This window comes from Idiotropiscis lumnitzeri, chromosome 13 (genome assembly GCF_059441095.1).
Source record: "Idiotropiscis lumnitzeri isolate Australia: NSW breed Sydney's pygmy pipehorse chromosome 13, RoL_Ilum_1.0, whole genome shotgun sequence".
NCBI lineage: Eukaryota > Metazoa > Chordata > Actinopteri > Syngnathiformes > Syngnathidae > Idiotropiscis > Idiotropiscis lumnitzeri.
In genome coordinates, this window is record NC_142403.1 from 20,052,521 (window position 1) to 20,073,681 (window position 21,161).

A 21,161-nucleotide genomic window follows, 5' to 3' on the forward strand; every position below is an offset into this window, starting at 1 on the left:
CGCATGACACACGTACAAAACAAACACACTAAATATGACAATATGAACAGAAAAGGCACACAAAAATAAACCGTCCAGAAAATACACAATGTAAACACACATGTATGTAAACCGAATGAACAAAAATAAGTGCACAATTAACACACACACAAACAAACATATAAAAAAGAACACAAAAACATAGCGAAAACATACACACTGAAAACTCACACAAAAACCAAACATGAGCACGCTACATAAAATGAACACACATACGGTCGAATGTTGAATGCAGTTCCTTACAAAAAAATAAAGACTTGTTCTGAAGTGCACTGCCTGTATTTAATCAATGTTGGTAAATCAAAGCTGAGATCTAAAGGCACACTCAGCACTCACAAACGCATTCGGTTTATGAGTAACAGATTCTATCAGACGTTTGTGGTTTTGGTGTTTGAAATCAGCAGCAGCCGCCAATCATTTCCTGCCGGCCAAGCCGCCATTTTATAAAAACATCAAATAAATACATCAACGCACCAATAAAAATTCAACAAATGTTTTATTGTCAACTCCTCACACACAAGTTCGGTGTGTGTGTGTGTGTGTGTGTGATGTACTGCAAACTCCCAAAGTGCTTCAAAAATATGTTGAACAGACAAGTGTGATGTCATCACTGACACCTAGTGTGAACTGATAAAAACAAAGCACATCAGGTCCAGGTCCGGTATGAAAATGTAAGTCTAAGGCCAGAGTCCAGACTGAGGTCCAAGAACAAGTCTAGGCCCAGATCAAGAGCCAGGTACATGTACAAGACCAGATCCAGGTACAAGTATAGGACCAGGTCCACGTCAAGATACATTTAAAAGTCGAGTCCAGGTCAAAGTCAAGGTGCGGTTTTGGTTACAAATCCCAGTCAAAGTCCAGTTCCAGGTCGAAGATGAAGTTAGGAGTAAGTCCGGTTCCAGGCAAGTCCAGGTCAAAGTCAAGGTGCGGTTTCAAGTCCAGATCCAGGTGTGTGAAATGGAGTGAACAAAAGAGGAACAAGAGTGACGTGACACAACCAAGTGTCATTCACACGACACAAAGAAACATCCCCCGTTCCTCCCTTCCTTGTACCATGTCATTTGTGGTGTGCATAACCATGGCAACGGTCCCTTTTCCTCCCTCGTGTGTCGAGCCCAGTTGGAGAGGTACACAGGCCCCCGAGGTCCATTTCATTTCATGATGGCTTGTCTCCAGGTAGATTAAAAAAATATTGAAATGCGTCATTTCTCTCGTCAGGGCAAAAAAAAAAAATCGATGCACACGTACACACGCTGTAGAGTTATTGGTTTATAAAATGTTCATATAAAATCCCATTGAATGAAGTGTGATATAGAATAAAATGTTTTATTGTCTCTTTCCGAGTCCTAATTCCTCACCTCCTGTCTCTGCAGGACCGGAACAGTCAAAGCCACAATAATGTCCCACGTTGCGTTGTGGTTCATGTTCGCCAATCGGGAAAGTTCCAAGCATCACACGGCGGTGGACTTCCGATTTCCAACATTTGCCGAGGCGGCGGGTATGGAAAGCCTCAAAGCTTCGCCGTCGTCATCGTCCTCGTCGTCCTCCCCCTCGCTGTCCGTGCCGCCAAGTTTGGGATGAAGCATGATGCGGCGGCCGTGCCCACCGTCACCGCCGCTGTCCTTGGTGGCGTCCTCGTCCGAAGAGTGGTATGAGCCATCATCGTGACGGTCGCGATGGTGCGCGTAGTGGTTGATGATGTGGATGCCGTCGAACGAAGCGGAGTTGGAGGAAACGCCGCGCTGTCCCTTTAAGCAGCAGATCTGTGCCAGCGACACATTAAAAAGACTGGATATGTAAAAATGTCGTTTTAAAGACGTGTGCAAGGAGTTAAGGAGGACATGATTAAAATAAAAAAAAAAATGACAGGTATAAAAACAAAAAGGTAATTATGTCAACATTAAAAAAGATGAAGTTAAAAGAAAGGCAAGTATGACATCAAAAACATAAGTGGGGCGATAAAAATGACTAGAAATCATTCATTTGAGACAATAATAATAATGATATTAATAAAAATAATAATTAAAAAATAACTCAGATCATTAAAATGAAAATATGACATTAAAAAAGTGACAATGAAGATATCTCTGAGACAATTATGACAAGATTAAAAATCAAGCATGACCCCAAACCGCATTTCAAATAAAAAAAGGAAACTTTAAAAAAATAAATAAAAATAAAAAATGACAATGAAAATATTAAAAGTCAAATATGACATTATCAAAAAGGAATAAACCAAAATTAAAAAAAAAATCCTCATTTCAGCTTTTTGAGAAAAATAACTAAATAAATATATATATATATGAATATGAATAAAATTTTAATTTTACAGCGCGTAGAACAAGCTTGAAGGAATCGCGGCGATGTCGGCTAACGTTAGCTTAGCATGTGCGTTGATGTTGGCATCTTCTTTGGGAGACATCGCTCGCCGTGTTGCCTTGACAACCTGACGATGTCGCGGCGCCGCACAGGAAGTGTTTTTGGGTGTAGTTGACACTTTTGACTTATGTTAGCCTCGCAGTCAAACCAAGCCAGGAAACAAATCTCAGAGCGCGGACGAAAAAGGCGAGAAAGAAGACGAAAACTAGAAAAAGGTGTGAAAAGCTTGATCATTACCTCATGTTTGAGCTCTTGAATCTGATCTTTGAGGTCTCTGATGTATTGGTTGGAGTCACTGTGGTTCAGCTGGCCCTGCACCTTCCCTTCTTCTTTCTAGACCACCAAAAGATAACAACTCGGTATTGATCGATTTTTTTAATCTAAGAAATATATAACGTGGAAAAAAAACAAACTCAATCGCTCACTAACTGCAGTTGAGGTCACAAGGTCGATAAGGTGCCCCGCGACAGTTGGGTGTGGGGGTGACAAATGTTATCTAAAAATAGCACCAACTTCCTGCAACACCGAAGGGTCCCAAATAGACGCCCGAAAGGAGGTCCAAAAACAAGCCTGATGATGTTTTTGAGGTTTTTCTTGACAGCTTCCTGGAGCTCAGCTGCGATGTTAAACAGGTGGCAAGCAGCCGGCGAGCGGCGGCCGTTTAACGTCTCGGGAATGTTTTTCAAAAATCGGTCAGTAAGGAGCTTTCCAAATAAAGCTTGGCATTGGAGTTGAGAGTGAAACCACTTCCTGCTGGGCCCCACAGACGCCGGGACGGATACGGACCGGTCAAAATGCAGTCACACAAATGTAAAAAGTTTTAGATTCCTGCGTATTGGCTTAACAACATTGGGAATTTTATTATTTTTCTCCGATTCACTAGAAATCTCTTCGATTTGTGATTTTCGTACTCAGGCCAATTCCTTTGGCACCATCTGGTGGAATCCTAACTCAGATTTATTTCTTGTGGTTTGAGATTTCAGTTTAGGCCAGTGTGGTTGTTGGTAAAATTGACGAGCCCAAAGTGAAGGTTATATTATATAATTATAATGAATAATAATTATGGAATGCGGTGGTTTATGTGACATGAGAGCATGTTTGTGTACATGCTAGATGCGAGGTGTCGCTGCTTCTGGATCCCGCTTTTATTTTAGCGCCATTGCCATCAATGATTGATTTTGATTCACTTTTGATATTACCTGAATCTCCAGCTCAGAGATCTGCTGCTGCAGCTCGGCCATGGCGGCCATATTGTCAGCTTCTCGCAGCCTGACCGCCATCACCTCCTCTTTGCTCTGAGTGGGGGAACAACAGCACATTAAGCAACATTCTTATGCTCGAGCTCCGGCGCAAAGTCCAACCAGTACCTTGCATTCCATCTCCGCTTGTCGCCGTTTGATGTCCTGGAGCTGCGAGTGGAGATCTTTGTTCTGAGTCATCAACGTCTGAACGCGATCCCGAAGGCTTCGGGCTTCCTGCTCCGCTCGCCGTAGATGATTGCCGTGAATCTGATTCTGGAAAGTCACCAAAAATCAAAATCAAATAAGAAATCATTTATACGTCTCGGAATTAAAGTTCGGTCTAACCTGAGTCTCCAGCTCCAGCATCCTCTGTCGACTCTCCCGCATTTCCGCCTGCGCCTCGGCCTCCCGCAGCCGCACGCTCATCAGCTCGTCCTGCAGCTCGCTCAGCGTGTTCTTCTTGGGACTCTCCCGCCATCGGCCAGACGTTCGGGCGAGATGGCGCTGTGGGATGCAGGAAAAAGTTGGAAAGCTTTCACGGGAATTGATGAATAAACGGGCAATTGGCAATGAGATTACTCCACAAATTAATCAAATAATCAGGAGGATACACAATTCTAAAACTTTTTGATGGCTCCAGTGCAAGAAATCCAACTAACGGTCCTCAAGTAACTCCTTTAAAAAATGTTGATCTTGTTGTCGGGTCTAAAATTCTCAGCGTAGGAGCAAATCTATCCTCGGGCCCAAATGGCGCTGAATCACAACTGAGTTCCGGAGCACTTATCATCTGTTTTTTTTCCTTTCTTCAAAATAATTCATCTCTCACCTGCCAGTGGTCCTCCAGGTCTCGGACTTGCCGCCGCAGCTCTTTGAGTCCCGCGAGCGCCTCGGCCTCCCGGACCGTCACGGCCATCAGCTCCTCTTGTAGTCGAGCCACGTTGGTGTCGTCCGGCAGCGACGTGTTGCGCTGTTGCGGGGAGCCAAAAGACATTCGGGTTGATTTGCGTACATTTTGGCAGCTTTAGGAGAATTTATGAGACCCATTCAATTTGAAAAAGTTTGATATTATTGTTTATATACAGTATAATACAAGATTCCAATTATATTGAAAGTTATTATTTATTTATTTGACATTTCCAGCCTTGTTGATAGGGTGCATATTTATTATGTATCGTCCGCGTTTTGCAGCAGCATTGCAATCGTTTTGTCTTTGCAACCGCATCCTCGTGGCTGTCCTTTAAAAGCCAATTTGTACGTCACCTTCTCCATGTCCAGGATCTTGTCCTGCATCTCCTTGAGCGCGCATTGAGACTCGGCCTCCTTCAGCCGGGCCTGCACCAACTCTCGCTCCAGCTGCAGCACCGCCTCCTCTGAGCAGCGTAGCGCCCCCTTCTGACAACCACACAACACATCACATCAGGCCTTTTCCTTCCGCTTGATTAACTGTTTATTGAATCACTTAAATGACGTCAGCATGAGAGTCGGACTGTAAGATTAAATTCAATAATGATTCAAGCGCTAACAAGGTATAGTTTATGCAAAGCTGCCGTGTAAAATCCAAAATAATCAAATATATAATGCCATTGCAAAAAAAAGTCATTTACTCCCATGGACGTTTATGTTGGTCAACGGGAATCAAATGTTTACTGCCACAGGTCTATGTATAAATACGGAGGACATTGTTCAATTTTTACGTTGGTGACCACCAGCCTTAACAGCTTGACGAATCAATTTGAAATCCATACAAAGACGCAAGCGCACGGGTGGTGTGACAAAAGTGGCATCGCTTTAGGAAGAGAATCATCACGGCATCTGCGTGGCAATCATGAATAAATCACCCAAATGTCGCGTTATGTAAAACATGCACTGGCATGAATTAATAAGCAAACATAATTATGCCAAGAGAGCAGATGTGAAGGGTGTGAAGACATTTGTACATGTGTGTGAGGCGTGTGATGCGTTCCACACGCACGTGGGACTTCATGCATGCATAAACAAAGACCGACAATCGTAATGCAAAAAAACAAAACAAAAAAAACCCCAGTTTACGTTCCCCCCATTTGACACACGAGCGCTCCTGAAATGTGTCTGGCCTTCCAAGAGCAATGGCGCCACCCAGCGGCCGCCCTTACCGCTTGCGGCTGATGCTGAAGCTGCCTGATGGTGTCGTTAGCCTGCTCCAGCTGAGCAGCGGCCTCCTCGCTCTGCTGTTTGACCGTGGCCAACTCCCGCTTGATCAGGTAGTTCTCCTCAGCCTCCTGAGCCCGAGTCACTTGTCCCTTCGGACGCAAACGACCGAAGGCGGGGACGGTGGACGGGGGACGGGTTAGAAAAGAGGAAGGTGATCACCACAGCAAGTGAAAGAAGACGACGGAAGAGGAAGACAAAGATTGGGGGCGTCGGCAAGGACATGCTGCTTTTAAAAAGGGTGCTTTTTTTGTTTGTTTTTAAATATCCGAACAAGCGAGTGCTTGTAATAAATCATTGTCTCCCCAGAGGGGATAAAGTCTTCAATGTTCATTGATGTCAATGTTTTATACATCACTCTCCTAACAGCGCGGCATGTGTTGGAATGAACATTTAGAAACGCATTCACTCTTACTCTACCAGTAAAAAATTAAAAAATTAAAAATCTTCAGACTGAAAAATAGTTCACAATTTTAGTAGTATTGATTTTGCATTTTTTCCAAAACCTTTTCAACATTTAATTGTTTAAATTGGTTATTTTATTGTGAACGCTAAAATAAAAAAGTAAAACAAAACAATTCTACATTGTATTTATTTATTGTAACCCTTGAGAATATTTTATGGAAATATATTCTTAAAACATTTTCAGTTTTTTAATTGGCTAATTTATTGATTGAGGATAACAAAAAACTGTTTAAATTTTAAAATGGTACTTTATTCAATAATTTTATGATGTAATAAAAGATAAACACAAACGCACATTAAATGTTACAATATTATTTGAGAATTGCATCCTTTATAATAACCTTAATTTTAAAATGAATTGAAACATGAATCCATTTTTAAAATAAACTATTTGAATCCCCCCACCAAAACAAGAGAGGCGATTTCACACAACACCCAGAAAAGTACAAGACTGGCCTGGCAGCGTACTCGTTCACATAACAGACACGTCTTTGCGCATTCAGATAATTAGATGACATCATCGTCAGGTAAATTAGTCTGCTAACATTGAGTCACTGTGACCAGAAATAAAAAATAAAAAACCCTGCCTCTTCGTTTCTAAAAGGCCTGGCGTGCACTCGCTTGTTCAGGTGAACAACATTTGACCGTTGAATTGGATTCTGACATTTGGGAGTATTGCATGCACTTCATCAATTCGTGTTAAGAGCTAGAATTATCTGGAAAATTGATACGTGTGGCATCATTTTGCCCTTTACGACTGACTCATCATCAGCATGCGGCGCTCAAGAGCCAGATAGGAGGGAATGGGTGCAGCGAGAAAAATAAAGTGAGGGGAAAATACCTGGATCAATCTATCTGCCAAGGAAGCACTTTCCTACAAAAAAAAAAGAAACAGAGATATCCACAAAAGAGAGAGCAGAGAGACAACCCAGAGGACAGTTTAAAGCACACACACGACATACTTAATGATTTTTGTTTGAAATGCAAAGTTGTCGGCAATGTTCATTTCTACCTCCTAAGGCAGTGATTCCCAACCAGTGCGCGGCAACACATCACGTTTAGTGGAAGAGATTATCTGCTGGGCCGCAGGAATTGATCCAATTTCACCCAAATGGTCTGAAAATGATGATGGATCTTCTAGAGCGACATTTCGGGCAGGCACAACGATCAAATGCGCTTCATTAACCCGTTATTCACCTGTTGCCATCCATCCATCCACACATTATGCGAGCCGCTTTTCCGCACGAGGGTGGCGGGCGTGCCGAAGCCATCCCCGTAGTCTTTGGCCACACTCTGAACTGGTTGCCAGCCAGTCGCAGGGCACACATAAACAAACAACCATTCACACTCACAACCACACCTAGGGACAATTTAAACGACCACGCATGATTTTGGAATGTGGGAGGAAACCGGAGCCCGGGATCGACCCTGAAACTCTGCAATGTGAGGTGGACATGCTGAAAATGGTGTGAGAAAAATATTTTTTGAACAAATTCAAATGTGTTTATGATTACAAGGCTATGGCTTGACAAAACAAAGCTTCTCCCCTGACTTCAACATGGCTCCTTGGCCCCAAAGATGTGTCAGAAGAAGTACTTTTATATTAGACATGACTGAACGGCCTGAACACAGAATTTGTGTTGTCTTAAATCCAAAAATCTGAGAACAGGCCAGATTGTAAATGTGGACAAACACCGACCGCGTTTAGTGATTTATTTATTTATTTATTTTTTTGGGTATGTTGGCGGCACTGTGACTTAAAAAAAATATATATGTGTGCTTTGGCTCAAAGGTTGGGAAACATTGTCCTAAATGTTTACATCAGGGGGTGCAAAAAGGAACATTACATGCAAGAAGGTAAGAATTGCAGTTGGCAAAAAAAAAAAAAAATTAGATGAGCTAGTAACACAGTGACAAGAAGCAGAGAGAGTGAAAAAGAGAGAACAAGACCTAGAGAGAGTGCGTGAGAGGATGTGTGAGGAAGGGGACGCAAAAAACGAGTTTCCTTTTGGATGGCGTTAGTGATCAAGATCCTGTGATGAAGAGCTTGGCGACGCCTGGACCGAGTTAGAATCCGACCACCTGCCTCATGCACGGCGTGGACACGGCGCAAACCTGACATGCACGACAAGCACGCATTGCTCGGCCTCGGTTAGTGGCGTCGCCGTGGCAACCGACCCTTAAAACAGCCGGTTAGTGCGGGACGGGGAAGCCGTCGCGACACCGTAAGAACTCACCTTTTCCAGAGTGTCAATCCTCTGCTTCAACAGGCGGTTCTCGGTACGCAGCCTCTGAGAGAACCAAGCATCACACATGAGTGGAAAAAACTATTTTAAAATTTCAGTTTAAAAAAAAATAAATAATCAAAAGTGTGCGATTCGACTCACTTTGATTTCCACCTGTTCCTCCATCTCTTTGGTCTTGATGGTGGTGTACTCCTTCTCCAATCTGAGGCGAGCAAAACATGAGGGGGCGATGATGTAACCAGGGTAGGGTTTTTCCAGCTTTGGCCACAAGGTGGCGACAGAGGCAGCCACGCAAACTTTAACCTCAATCACGGCTTGCCCAACTTTTTTTAACGCATCAAGTTATTGAGCTCTTAACGACTCGACACCACTGTTTATATTTAAACCCACAACTGACATGATTATATTTTCAATTCAGTGATGCTCGAGCAAAGTTCACGAGCGGTAGAACCTTGATGCAGTTTTGGTGTGGAATAACTTTTTACATTTAATAAAATGGGCCGCTGCTTACTTTTTCATCTTCTTGGCATTGTACTTGAATTGATATGCTGCCTGGATGACCTTGTCGGGGCCAGTGTCCAACTGGCGCGGGATGACCTTCTGAAAGTGCTGCAGTTTGGGGCGTAGAGGACGCATCAGCTCAGACAAACGCAAATTGAAAAAAAAGCGACATGAAGACCAGCGCGCAACGTAGCGGCGAGCAGTCGTACCTGTAACATTCCCTCCATGTCCAGCTGAATGAGCTCAGCTTGGTTCATCTGCAGGATGGCCAGGCCCACCCGGAACACGATTTCCAGACCCTGATTGCAGATGGCATCACTAGTGACTGTGTGTAAACCTTGCCTCGTGTGCATTTAGTATCAAACTCAGAAAAATATTACATTTCAATAAAAAAAAGGCATATATGAATAAAACAAGCATTCCTCCTCCCTCCACCAATTAAAAGTACTAATATCATCATTTAAATCAGATATCCCTCAAATAGCCGAGGATTATTCTACAGAACTTTTAATTGAGGACCTCTGGATTGATTTTTCAACAGGTAGCCAACCAACAAAATCAATTTTGGCCGACTCCTTGAGTGTTTGACAAGTCCCCACCTCGCACATGAAGATGTCAAAGATCCGGGTGGCGACGGGTAATGGGAAGGAGGTGAGGAAGATGGTGAGGAACCAGGAGGAAGCGTACATGGAGGTGTGGAAGCTCTGAGCCTGGAAGTGCACGTGGAGCTCCGGGAGATCCTCCTGCAAAGTGACAATGTTTAGTAGCTTTGTAGTTTTTCTACATATTAAAATTTGGAGGTGGAAGAAGAAGAGTTGTGAAAGACAGATTTTCTTTTCTAATGCAAACGTGTCGGATGATTGTGTTCATGTTCAAACGGGCAAGCACGCTTTCGGGACTTGGAGGCAAAGTGAAGGTTTAAGTGGAGAAGGAGTCACGTTACGAGCTACATTTTGAAGGCTAAACCAGACAAATTGTTATTCCCTTGCCCTCCTACCTGGATCATGGACTCAAACTGGTACATGCAGAGGCCCAGCTCGGCCATGCTGGGCTTGAAGAGCTCCCGGAGCCTGTAGTCCTGCATCAGCTTGACAAAGACGCAGAAAGCTTCCTCCTCAGGCATCTGGAGGACCCCCAAAAAAAAAAAAACTAGCCATGAGGGTTTCGGCTCGGGTTGCCAAGTAGGCGCGACGTCAGAACGTGACAATTACCTGCATGAGCAGCAGCCCGACGATGAAGGCGCTGCCTTGACAATAACCCACCTCGCGGTCCACCAGCGAGTAAGCCTGAAGGGCAAACAAGATGGCCCTGATGAACGCGTCAATGTTGCGAAACCGTGAACGGGTTTTACCTTCATGACATTGAAGAGAACCTCCTGGCCCAGGCTGTCCTTCTCCTTGAAGAAGTCATGCTCGGGGTAGGTGCGGGCGATGTCGCGGCGAATCAGCTTCTCGCAGGGCGACGTCATCTTCAGGAGGTCCGAGTACTGGTCCTTGATGGCCATGTTCTGGGCGTTACATAGCAGCTGCCACACGATGGCCCGGAAGTGGTGCGGAATCCCCTTTCGGACGAGATCCTGGACGCATGTCAGCGCACTTTCAAAATCAATGTTGCACAACATTTGACTTCCTGTCTCCAGCCGTGAATGGATTTAAACGGTGCGAATATCACATCGATATCGTGTCACGTCAAAGCAGAGCGACTTTGGGTTTTCTAGTAAGGTAGCTAAGTAGCGTCGGATAAGTGGAACAGCTACTGAAAGGCGGACTCTCAATTGGCTAGCAATAAATGGGGCGGAGTTAAACGTTGTTGACTTGAAAACAAAACAAAAAGAAAAATATCCACGTGCATGCACAGATTTGATCATCGTAATACTCATGCTTTTTATTACCAATTTGAGACAATTTTGCACTGCGTTATGCGGCAGAACTACAAACCAAAACGGAGGCCGCCGTTATGATCCGACACAGCTGCCCTCCAATTTCGTAACGTGATAAGGAACGAATATAACCGTCCGCAATCATGTTGTTGTTTCCATGCATTACTGCTGACACAATGTGATTAAGAAACTTCCTGTGCTGACGGGGCACACTGCTCTTTCCTGCTATGATACGTGCACGTGCACGTGCACATGCGCGGGTGTTTATGTATGTGCGTGTGCGCACATCTGGTCGGGCCAGGGTGCATTTGGGTCAGGGGTTGAATTTGACCAGGCCTTGTGTGAGGTTCGACCAAGGTGCAGTTTTCAGGCACGGTCGTCATCTTGTGAAAAATGTTTGCTCCTGAGGTGACCAGCAGGTGGCGGTAATTGCGCAGCTGGGCCACAAAAGCACAAACTCATGAAATTCAATTCACAATCTGCCCATATATTCACAATTTCACCGATGCTATTAAGACGTATTACTTAAACTCTTGGGGGGCAAAAAAGAAGCGTAATTTGTGTTGTCAAATTGTAGCGAATGCTTCGGTGTGTGGAGCCACGCTGCGTGCACAACTCGCCATAAAACAAACAATTTGGACCAACCACGATATGCAATTTTTTTTTTTTGGGGGGGGCGTAGTTTACAGCATAAACAGTGTGGTTCAGTTTGGTATTGTTGCAACATTTCCACCGTAAAAAAAAAAAAGTGCGAGCCATACAGTCCCACAACTCTCATCGGCTTGGCAGTCGCAGCGAGTGTCAGGTATCAACATCAGCGCGTGACTTCCTCCTGGTACGAGGGAGCTTTCAAAGGGGAAAGGTGCTCCAAAATTAGCTTTACCTAAAATAACATGTCGAAGGACACGTGGCAGGGATGCCTCGTACAAACATAGCGACGGGAAATAGTTTTGAGTAAACACAAGTCAGACGCTTCCTTCAGGAGATCGAAGGATTTTTGGGCAACATTCACAAACGAGGCAAATCCATAGTTCTTTGCCGAAAGCAAAAATAAATCTGTGATTTAATGAAAAGACAAAAATCAAGACTTAGGCCAAAAGGAAGCAGCCCATCACTACGTTTTGTCTAAGAGACAGTTCATGTTCGCAACGTTGTTTTCGGCGGCGACGGCTCGCAAAAGCGTCGCACCGCATCTCACCTTGAGCTGCTTCTCCTTCTTCTTTCGCACATCCTCCCACTCATTGACGATGCGCCCCCACAGGATCCACGAGTCCTCCTCCAGGTGCGATAGGTTGGACGAGGCCGAAGAGCTGGACACCAGCGAGGAGCCGCTGTTCCGCCGCGAGCCGTTCATGGAGCGCAGGGATTTGCTGTCCGTCTCCAGGAGCCTGCAAGACAATCGCACGGTATTCAAAGCAAATGGCATGAATGAACAACACAAGGTTTTAATTTCATGCGAGTATAGACATGGTCTTACACATCATTTCATTTTTTTGTTGTTGTTTTGCTTATTTTAAAATGTTCATTCAATCGAGACTGTTCCCATTCCGCGTCTTCACCCGATCTGGGAAAACAGCAGCGGCAACGTTGACGTCACACAGCAAGCTCGAGTTTCAGCTGCATCTGGGTCGCGTGGGCGGAACCCGCGGCCACAAAGAGCTTCGCACTCCACTCAGACTTTAAGTTGAACAAAAGGAACGCCCGCGATTAAGCTTCCACACAAACAAGCGTGCGTGACCTTTTTACAGTACGTCAGCATCGTTTGAGAAAGTCACATTTCATACCTCCCATTCACAAAATTGCACAACATTATAAAGATGATAAAAGACATTTTGCAATAAAATTTCCCACACTATGCATTATTTTTGTAGGTAGATAGGTCGGTTGTGGCATTTCTTAACGCAAACTACCAAAATCGGATCACGGATTCATCGTCAACCTCTTTTGACACATGACCAAACAAAAGACCACAATTAAGTCATTATATAATTAAAATTGTCATTAACATGATGTAATAATCAGTCACTTCCCAAGGGTTGGGGGCATGCTGGAGCCTATCCCAGCTGATTTTGGGCGGGGTACACCCTGAACGAGTTGCCAACCAATTGCAGGGCGCACGTAGACGAACAACCATTCACACGTCGGGACAATTTCGAGCGTTCTCTTGTGAAATGTGCGATATAAATAAAGTTGGATCGTATTGTATAACCGACCTTGGTGCGTTTTTTGGAAGTTCGGAGCCGGAATCGATCACACGACCTCTGCACTGTGAGATGGACGTTCTAACCAGTCCACCACTATGCTCGATTTTTAAAAAACTTTCATTACTTCGATAAAAAAACTCAACTAAAAAACTAAAAACTGGTCAAAATAACAAACAATCAATGTAATAACATTTCATTTAAATATTTACAGAATTGAATTGGCTTAAGTCTAATATGAATAAAAAAATATTCATGCAGAACATCTTAAATATTTAATTAAAAAATACTCAACAATTTTTGGACTGAATTTCCATTTTCTGTGTAAGCAAGTTCAACAATTGGGTCAAATATGTCAAGTTAAAATGACTTTTTTATGTTAATATAACCATGAATCAAAATTAGCAGCAACGTTTTAGGACAGATATGTTCCGCTAAATTATACAAAGCTAATCAGAAATGTTTATTGTAACTAGTTTAACTATTAAGACATTTACAGTTCTGATTTAAATAACATTTTAAAGAGTTTTGAGGGTCCGTGGACCAGCTGGTGCACAAACAGGAGCAGTTCGGCTAATAATTCACCAGCACGAGACGCTTGTCTATAATTAAAAGTAAATAAATAAATGCATAATCCAACAGGACCACCTTGAAGTCCACAACAAGAGTCTAGTACAAAAGCAGCATACCAGGACCAGTTCATGATGTTTTCTTCATTCTCATCTTCAATGTCTGGAACGGTTTACAGACGAGTCCCTCGTGTGCTTTCTCAACTACACCGTTGAACCACTTTTATCTGCGTATGCAGGGTCCAAAGGCCTCGGGAAATAAATGCAACACAAACACAGTGGACTGTCCGAATGCAAGTCTCCTCTAATGAACTCGCTTGAGTACAATCGTTGAATTCACACAGAGAACCTGCACAATTGCGGCTGCATACCAAAAAGTGGGTTTCACACAGAACCCAGTAAAGAAGAATACTGACGGTCTACGGTAGAAAGGCCTCGTCAAAAACTTGACTAATTCCTTTACAAAAAAAAGCTTTGCAGGGATCATTTTTCCACACGGACAGGAATTATTGCGCGAGCTGCCGCTGGCCAGAGTCAGTCACCACATCCAAAGAGTTTAACACGCAGCAACCTCTACATCCTCATTCGCTGACACCCACATCACTTACCAGACCAGCCCCCCCCCCCGCACTCCTTCACAGTAAAACGTGAGGATGGCGACCCAAAGATGTTTGATTGTTTGTGATGAATAACTAATGAATACAGTCGTTTATAGGTTAGATAAATGGTGCAGGGCTCGATCTTGATCGCTCCCTCACAAATCGCAGCGAACGAGACAGCAGCAGTCTGACGTCTCCACGAGTTCAAATAATCAGATATGCAAAGTACGGCGAGGTGTGCTCAAATGAAAGAAGACTGATTCACATACACAACTCTGGTCGGTAAAAACACACAGAAAAATCAGCAAACCACCGACGCCCTACTTGGAGCGTGTGCACAATCATGACCACATGTTACATAAACACAATACAACACATCTTTATTTAGCTGCTAAGTTATTCAACCACCTTCATGAAGATCATCGATAGTATTAGCGAGCACACCAACTGAAATAACGCTGACGTGCCACCGAATACGGGCTGACAAAAATGGACAAACGGTTGAAGTCATAACTCACGTCTTAGCAGTTACACACAATCCTAAATGTTAGGTAATACGCAAACATTTTAAAGGCAAAGTAGATTTCATAGGCGATAATTAGTTACGGAAATAGGAGAGAAGCAAAAAAAAAAATCAGTGACTTCATTGCAGCTTTTAAGGCGATACTTTTCCTCACCTGTTCTGCTCCTCCAGCTTGGCGAGCAGCTCCACGTCATCGGGGCTGAGCTGAGGCGGCGAGGATGGCGAAGACAACGACGGCGACGAAGCGGCGGTCAGCAGGGACGTGGGCGGGGCCACCTGGCTAGCCATCTGACTGACCGTGTTCGACACCGACTTCTTCATCCATGAGAGAGTAGAACTCAGCCTACCAGAAACTTTGTCTGTCGCCACCTGCTCGGAAAAATACGCACGTCAATGATAGAGATCAAACAAGCGTCATCCGCATTTGAGGGAGGGGTTTATTCGTCTTCCATGATGATGTACCCCAAGTCTATCGGACGGACGGCCGGCCACTAGTGACAAGGACGCTTCAAAAATTGTGACTGATGGACTGACAATGAAGACCATGTTTGGATTATGTGTGCGACCAGGCTTTGTACTCGTGCTTCTCAATTATTTTCTGTTTGCGGAGGCAATCAATGACATTATTGATCGATAAGCAAATCATGACAATACAAACCGATCATCCATTTTGCATGAAATGAAAAATATTTGCCGATATGATCCAATCAGATCTGCGTAAAGTCTGAGTCACGCTAGATAACATTTTTAATTGTATATTTAACGTAACTGGAAAAAAAATCAGCACGGTTCTTACACAGCCTGAAATTAAAATATATTAAAAAAAAACACAAACTAAGGAGAAAACAAACACAAAACAAATGTTGATTCAGACCAAAAACATGACTCAAAATGAAAACATAAATGGAAGAACCAAGAAAAAACTGCTCAAAATAAATAAATAAAATGCCATACAACAATATAAAAAAAGTGGACCGGCTCAAAGACTGAAAACTCTCTAAATAAATCTTAAAATCTGCTACAAAACCAATCAAAGGTGACAAGGGAGCCGTCGACAACCTCTACCTGCCATTTATTCCAAGTCAGTCCCCGATTTGTGTCGTGGCTTTGGGCGACAGCATATCCAGTAGCATCCAGTCAAGCCTAACGCCAGCGTGACATTCGGCTTCTGAACCTTCGACCGCTTTTCACCGAGCGTATTCGCTCATATGCTTGATCACAATGGCGGGTCAAAGTGCTGCAGCAAAGATAGCGCCTCATTGGCACAGGAAGTGCACTGCTGCGCTCACCTGGACGCCTGGAAATACAAGCTCCAGAACTTTGTTAAATTTGGGGCCCAGGGACCCTTCACAAGGAAGGTACTTGGCTTATTTAAGAGCTCGGCTCTGAACACGAAGAAAATGTGACTAATTGATGCCACCTCTAATAAGCTTTGCAAATGTTTATATGCAAAAGGCGGGAGTAAAGCACAAGGGTGCATTCAGGCTCCTTTCACAATGTAGGGAACTTGTACAAATTCATAATTTGCCCAGCCCTATATGTAGGCATGCACTTTTCTTTTTTTTTTTTTTTATTTAAATAATGCAAAATTCATTTATTTTTTGCCAGGTGGCAGCAGTGCGAGGCTTCCCCATAAATCCGGGGGGAGCTCATCTTTTGTGTGCTGGGAAGCTCCATAAAAAAAAAAAAAAGAAAAGAAGAAGAAAAGAAAATGGCTTTGGGGGCCTTAGAGACGTGGCGTGCATGGCTAATGAGCGAGTAACGGAAAAGAAGCCACTTATTCAAATGTTTCACAAGCCACAGGACATTTACAACTGCAGCTTGTTCCTCTTGTAGCGCTCCACGCATATCAACAACTCACAATATACTTTACTTCACACACATGCTTTACTTTTATTTTTGCCTCGCTTTTATTATTAAAGCTCTCAAATCAATTCTAAAACTGTCTGAATATGACTGGCATCTTATAAACAAATGCCATCAATTCATCAACAAAAACACAAAACGCAAAAAAAATGAGAACTTCCTATAGCAGTAGTTCAAATCGTAAAACACTTTTAAAGGCGCTTTCCCAAATCAGTCGTAATAATTAAATTCTTACTGAAAATTCATAACTTCCACTAATAACCCAGGCTACACTTAGCTCCTCCCCAATTCATACATTGGCGCCATCTTGTGGAACGTTCAGAAAAAGCACAAAAAAACGATTGATGTGCAGTTAGTTAATTATCTTATTACTTTTTTGCCATCTTGCTGCACCTTGGTTTTGCCGTTAACTAATTTAATGCTGCTGTCTTTTGCCCTTCATGCTTTAAGATATTCCGTTTTGTTGGCAGTCCCAAAATGCACTTTGAGTGGGGGGGGCAGTGTAAGTTTTTTAAGCTATTTGGAACAATTTCGAGCCATAGTGATTATCAGTGTTGTGAGCGGAAGAAAAAAAAAATATATCAAACATGACTTCACTCATTAGAATTGAAAGCGCTTAAAATTCCACTTGCGTGCCGGAGTCACCACACTGATGCTGACCACTGTGCTGCATTAACACTTTTATTTCCCCCTTTGCTGCTTCCTCGTCATCGCCGCACTAAATTAAAACGAGGACATCCCCACAAGTCGTCGTCGTGATGGACTTCTTGAGCTTGCTTTGGCTGTGGCACATGTTGCCACTTGCAGACCAACGCTGGTAAAAATCACTTCATCTCACGGGCTCGGGTTACGCTGAGTCACTCACTAAAATTGTTCGAGTCACTTCAGTCAATTCTGTTTCCGGTTTATAACGCATATGCACATAAAACTCAAGTTTCATTTTGCTTTACTTTTACTACAAAGACTAGAAAATAGATGCCACTGATGAGTTTAATTTATTCAGTTTATCTCAAGTCAACTTTCCCCATTAAAATGAATGAAAATGCCAAAACGAAGTTAGAGCCTCCCGAAAAAAGCCAAACATATATATATTTATTTTTTTTATGAAGAATGGCAGTCCCCAAAAACATAAAAAAAAATGAATTGTAAAGATATTCAGTTTTTGAAACATGTTTGTCTTCACTAAAATGGAATGTAATGTACCCTCTATTTTTACCGTTATCGCTTTTGTCTACTCCTCAGCACTCACTTTCGGAGGACGATGGTTAAAAACGACTGACGCAAGCCAGCAAAGCAAATCATTCGGATGAGTTGCGCCTGCAGCTTGTTTGCTAACTTGAGTCTGTGAACCAAATCATCCAAGTCTGCCATGTTTCCAGCAAACTCGCTGACTCGAGTCACTGAAGCAAGTCAAAGAGGCAGCGAGTCAGTCTTGTTTCTGGTGAGTCTGCTCAGTCAAGTTGGTGAACCAAATCAACCAAGTCGACATGGTTTTTACGGTGAGTCCAATTACTCAAGTCATCTGTTAACTCCAGTCAGTGCACCAAACAAGGCAAGTCGACGGTGTTTCCGGTGAGTCTGCCAACTCAAGTCAATGATCAAAAACATCCGAGTCAGCCTGTTATTGGTATCAAGAGTCAGTGAATCAAATCAACTGCATTGAACCAAATCTTGAGTCCCCAAACTCGAATCACTGAACAAAGCCAAACAGGTTTACAGTGTTTCGAATCAGTACAGCAAGTCATCAGTAGCGCCTGGACTAACTCGTCTTTTGTACTTAACAACAGGCAACCAGAGGACTCAAAGACACTGGACTTTTGGATTCTTGATCCAGTATGATTCAAACCATAAAATGATGGCTGATGCGGAACCGTCCAACTCAATATCACAGAAGGTTGAGACACACTGATCACTCTATCATCCTTGTGAAATGCGCTACATAAATAAAGTTGCATTGTATTATGTTGCGATATTATTCATCTTTCATCTGTGGAGTAGACATGCGAGCCTTTTGGAAACAACAATACAAGACTCATCTGCTCCTTATATGGCTGCATGGTGTTGAGTGTTGAAAGGAGATACTCATCATCGCGCCTCCACGACATTACTAACTCGCCAACTCACAATAACTTAATATCCCAGCACACGAGTTAGCGCGTTAAACAGTCGAGTTTTCGATATAAAGTCAAAATTAGTGTGAAAAATCACTAAAGCGGTCCTAAAGCTAAGGATGCGACTAGCAGGCTAACAGCTAACTCGTAAAACATTACATGTAAAGCTGATTTCGAATTAATCATTTATAGCCGGTGTTTTCTGAAGGATTTCAGCAATTAGTCAGACCCGAGAGGGAGAGGAGAAAAAGAAATAGAACATGCATTTACCTTGAAGCGATTTTAACACGCCACGCCAAACTTCCCCGCTTGGCTTGTTTCCCGTGCATCAAGCTGACCGCCGCATTCACCCGTAAAAACAAATCAAGAAAAAGTTGTGTTTTTTTCGCCGCGACACTTTTCCACCGGGACGCGCTAGTGTTGCTTACAATCGGGTGTCTCCTTGCGTGGGCTGAGTGCCATTGCGGCCGTCTAATACGTGGACAGCAACGTCTCAGGCAGGCGGCCTACAACAGTACAGGCGGTGTTTACATGCCACTGCGCATGCGCTGCTTACTCACTCTTCGCCTTGACGTCAGCGACACCGTTTGTCCGGAGTGCGCAACTGCACTTCAAATATGACAATAAAGGGTGCACGAAAGAAAGGGGATTCAAATATTATTTGTAAAGGTAGTTTTTGTATTTTTTTTATTCTTTGCTTTTGAATGTCTTCAATTCTTGTTTTTCCCATTTTCTTTGAAATGTGTTTATTTATTTGGTTTGGAATGTCTATAATTCATAATTTTTTATTAATTCCCACAAATTTTACTGTTCATTTGCTTTTGTAACAACCGTGTTAAATTGTGAAGAGACTTTGAGAGCACCCTGTACAGTACAATTTTACACTCTACTTTTTCAAAAATCACCAAAACATATCAATTACTCAATATTTAAACAGAAAGACCTTCATCATCTCTTGCATTTCAAAAGGCACAGCCCCAAAAAGCGATTGTTACATTTTGTATTCTACACTATGTACATATAGTCACTCAAGTATGTCGCCTTTATCTGATCCGCACCTGACTCCCAAGAATGCCTTACCTGAAGTTCAGCTGGCATTTAGAAGAAACACAAATCACTGCAACAATTGTGTCAGATTACTGGTGGCTCTTTGAGTTAAGGCATCTTGTCTTAATTCCAGAAAAGTACAACAAAAATAAACATAATCCACAATTATGGTGAAGTATACGGCATCCGTCTGTCAATCAGTGAGTAAAAACGTATCGTAGTAGATCGAAAGGTTCCCACCAGCGTGGAAGAGCAAAGCTTCCCTGCCTGCCGAGGTGAAATTGTGACATACCACACAAGCAGACGTAGAACCCACTTTTCTGGTTTCACACCGGCAACGCTGACGCATGTCTATTGTTGCCGGCCGGTAGGGCACTCCTCCCTGCGTACGCAGCATTAGAAAAAAATAATAATAAAAAAACTCAATGGTGAGAGAAGGCCTCACGTTCTGCACAATTACAATTTTCTATTTCAGACCAACTTTGATCCACCTTAATGACTGTTTGAGAATGAAACCTGAAGTTGGAAGTTGTTAAAACTGTCCCTTTTTACATTAGTAAAATGTTCTGACCCAAAACAAAAAGAGAAGAAAAACATTACTCTTTGGCATTTTGTACCTTGAGTTTGATTTTAACAAACCACTGGGGGTGAGGAATTACAATCAGTCGGTTGGCATGACTGCCAAGGTGTCAATCATTTGCCTTGCACTGGCGAGCAAAAAAAATCTTGCGCTGACCTGTTATCATGCGCATCAGGAGCTTTGCTGAAGCTATGTTGGAAAACCCAGCTAAGGTAAATTAAAAAAGCCACTAGTTTTTAAGACTAGCAAAAAGAAACAGAGCTATGACGGCAGCTCAGGCATACAGGATTCAGAAGTGATGAGGAGCAAGCAACATTTCTGCTTGACAGAAACGCTTATCTCTTCTATTTGGCGTTCAATTGAGTGTACGTTTCAAATGTAGAAAACTTCAAATGGATAACGTTTAGTGTTACGAAAAGGTCATGCCACCAACATTTTACTGTTCAGATTCAAAAGGAGTCGATCTGTGAAGTGAAGCTACTTTATGTGAGTATTTATGTTCGTGACAACAATTGACATAAAATTGTTTAGAAACAATAAAACTAAAAGATGAAACAATCGAAATTGATTTCCATGGCATCTTCTAAGGCTTTATTTCTATATGTGTATTGTATTACTTGTAGTGACAGGCAAAGAAAACATTTCATTTGCTAAGTGTCACTGTTGTGTTTTTATTTTACACATGAAAATGACACATTTTGCATTTTGAAGTTTGATAGCGTGCCCAG

At 42.8% G+C, this 21,161-nt stretch overlaps 1 protein-coding gene across 5 annotated transcripts; it reads right to left on the reverse strand.

Moving 5' to 3' along the window:
• Positions 1-516: 516 nt before the first annotated feature.
• evi5b (ecotropic viral integration site 5b) lies at positions 517-20,120 on the reverse strand. Of its 5 annotated transcripts, XM_088312377.1 has the most exons (21): positions 19,235-19,331; positions 19,077-19,139; positions 14,984-15,198; positions 12,136-12,325; positions 10,410-10,634; positions 10,270-10,344; positions 10,056-10,181; positions 9,658-9,801; positions 9,268-9,357; positions 9,069-9,166; positions 8,699-8,759; positions 8,549-8,602; positions 7,153-7,185; positions 5,792-5,938; positions 4,920-5,051; positions 4,486-4,626; positions 4,005-4,163; positions 3,786-3,932; positions 3,618-3,713; positions 2,656-2,751; positions 517-1,802 (listed from the first exon to the last, which is right to left on the reverse strand). In XM_088312377.1, the coding sequence occupies exons 3-21, from the start codon at positions 15,148-15,150 to the stop codon at positions 1,491-1,493; spliced, it is 2,493 nt and encodes an 830-aa protein (XP_088168503.1). In that variant the 5' UTR covers positions 15,151-15,198; positions 19,077-19,139; positions 19,235-19,331; the 3' UTR covers positions 517-1,490. The 5 variants fall into 5 exon arrangements, with proteins under 5 accessions (XP_088168503.1, XP_088168501.1, XP_088168502.1 ...); XM_088312375.1 differs by lacking the exons at positions 19,077-19,139; positions 19,235-19,331 and adding an exon at positions 19,887-20,120; XM_088312376.1 differs by having other exon boundaries at positions 19,077-19,364.
• Between the last annotated feature and the right edge of the window lie 1,041 nt (positions 20,121-21,161).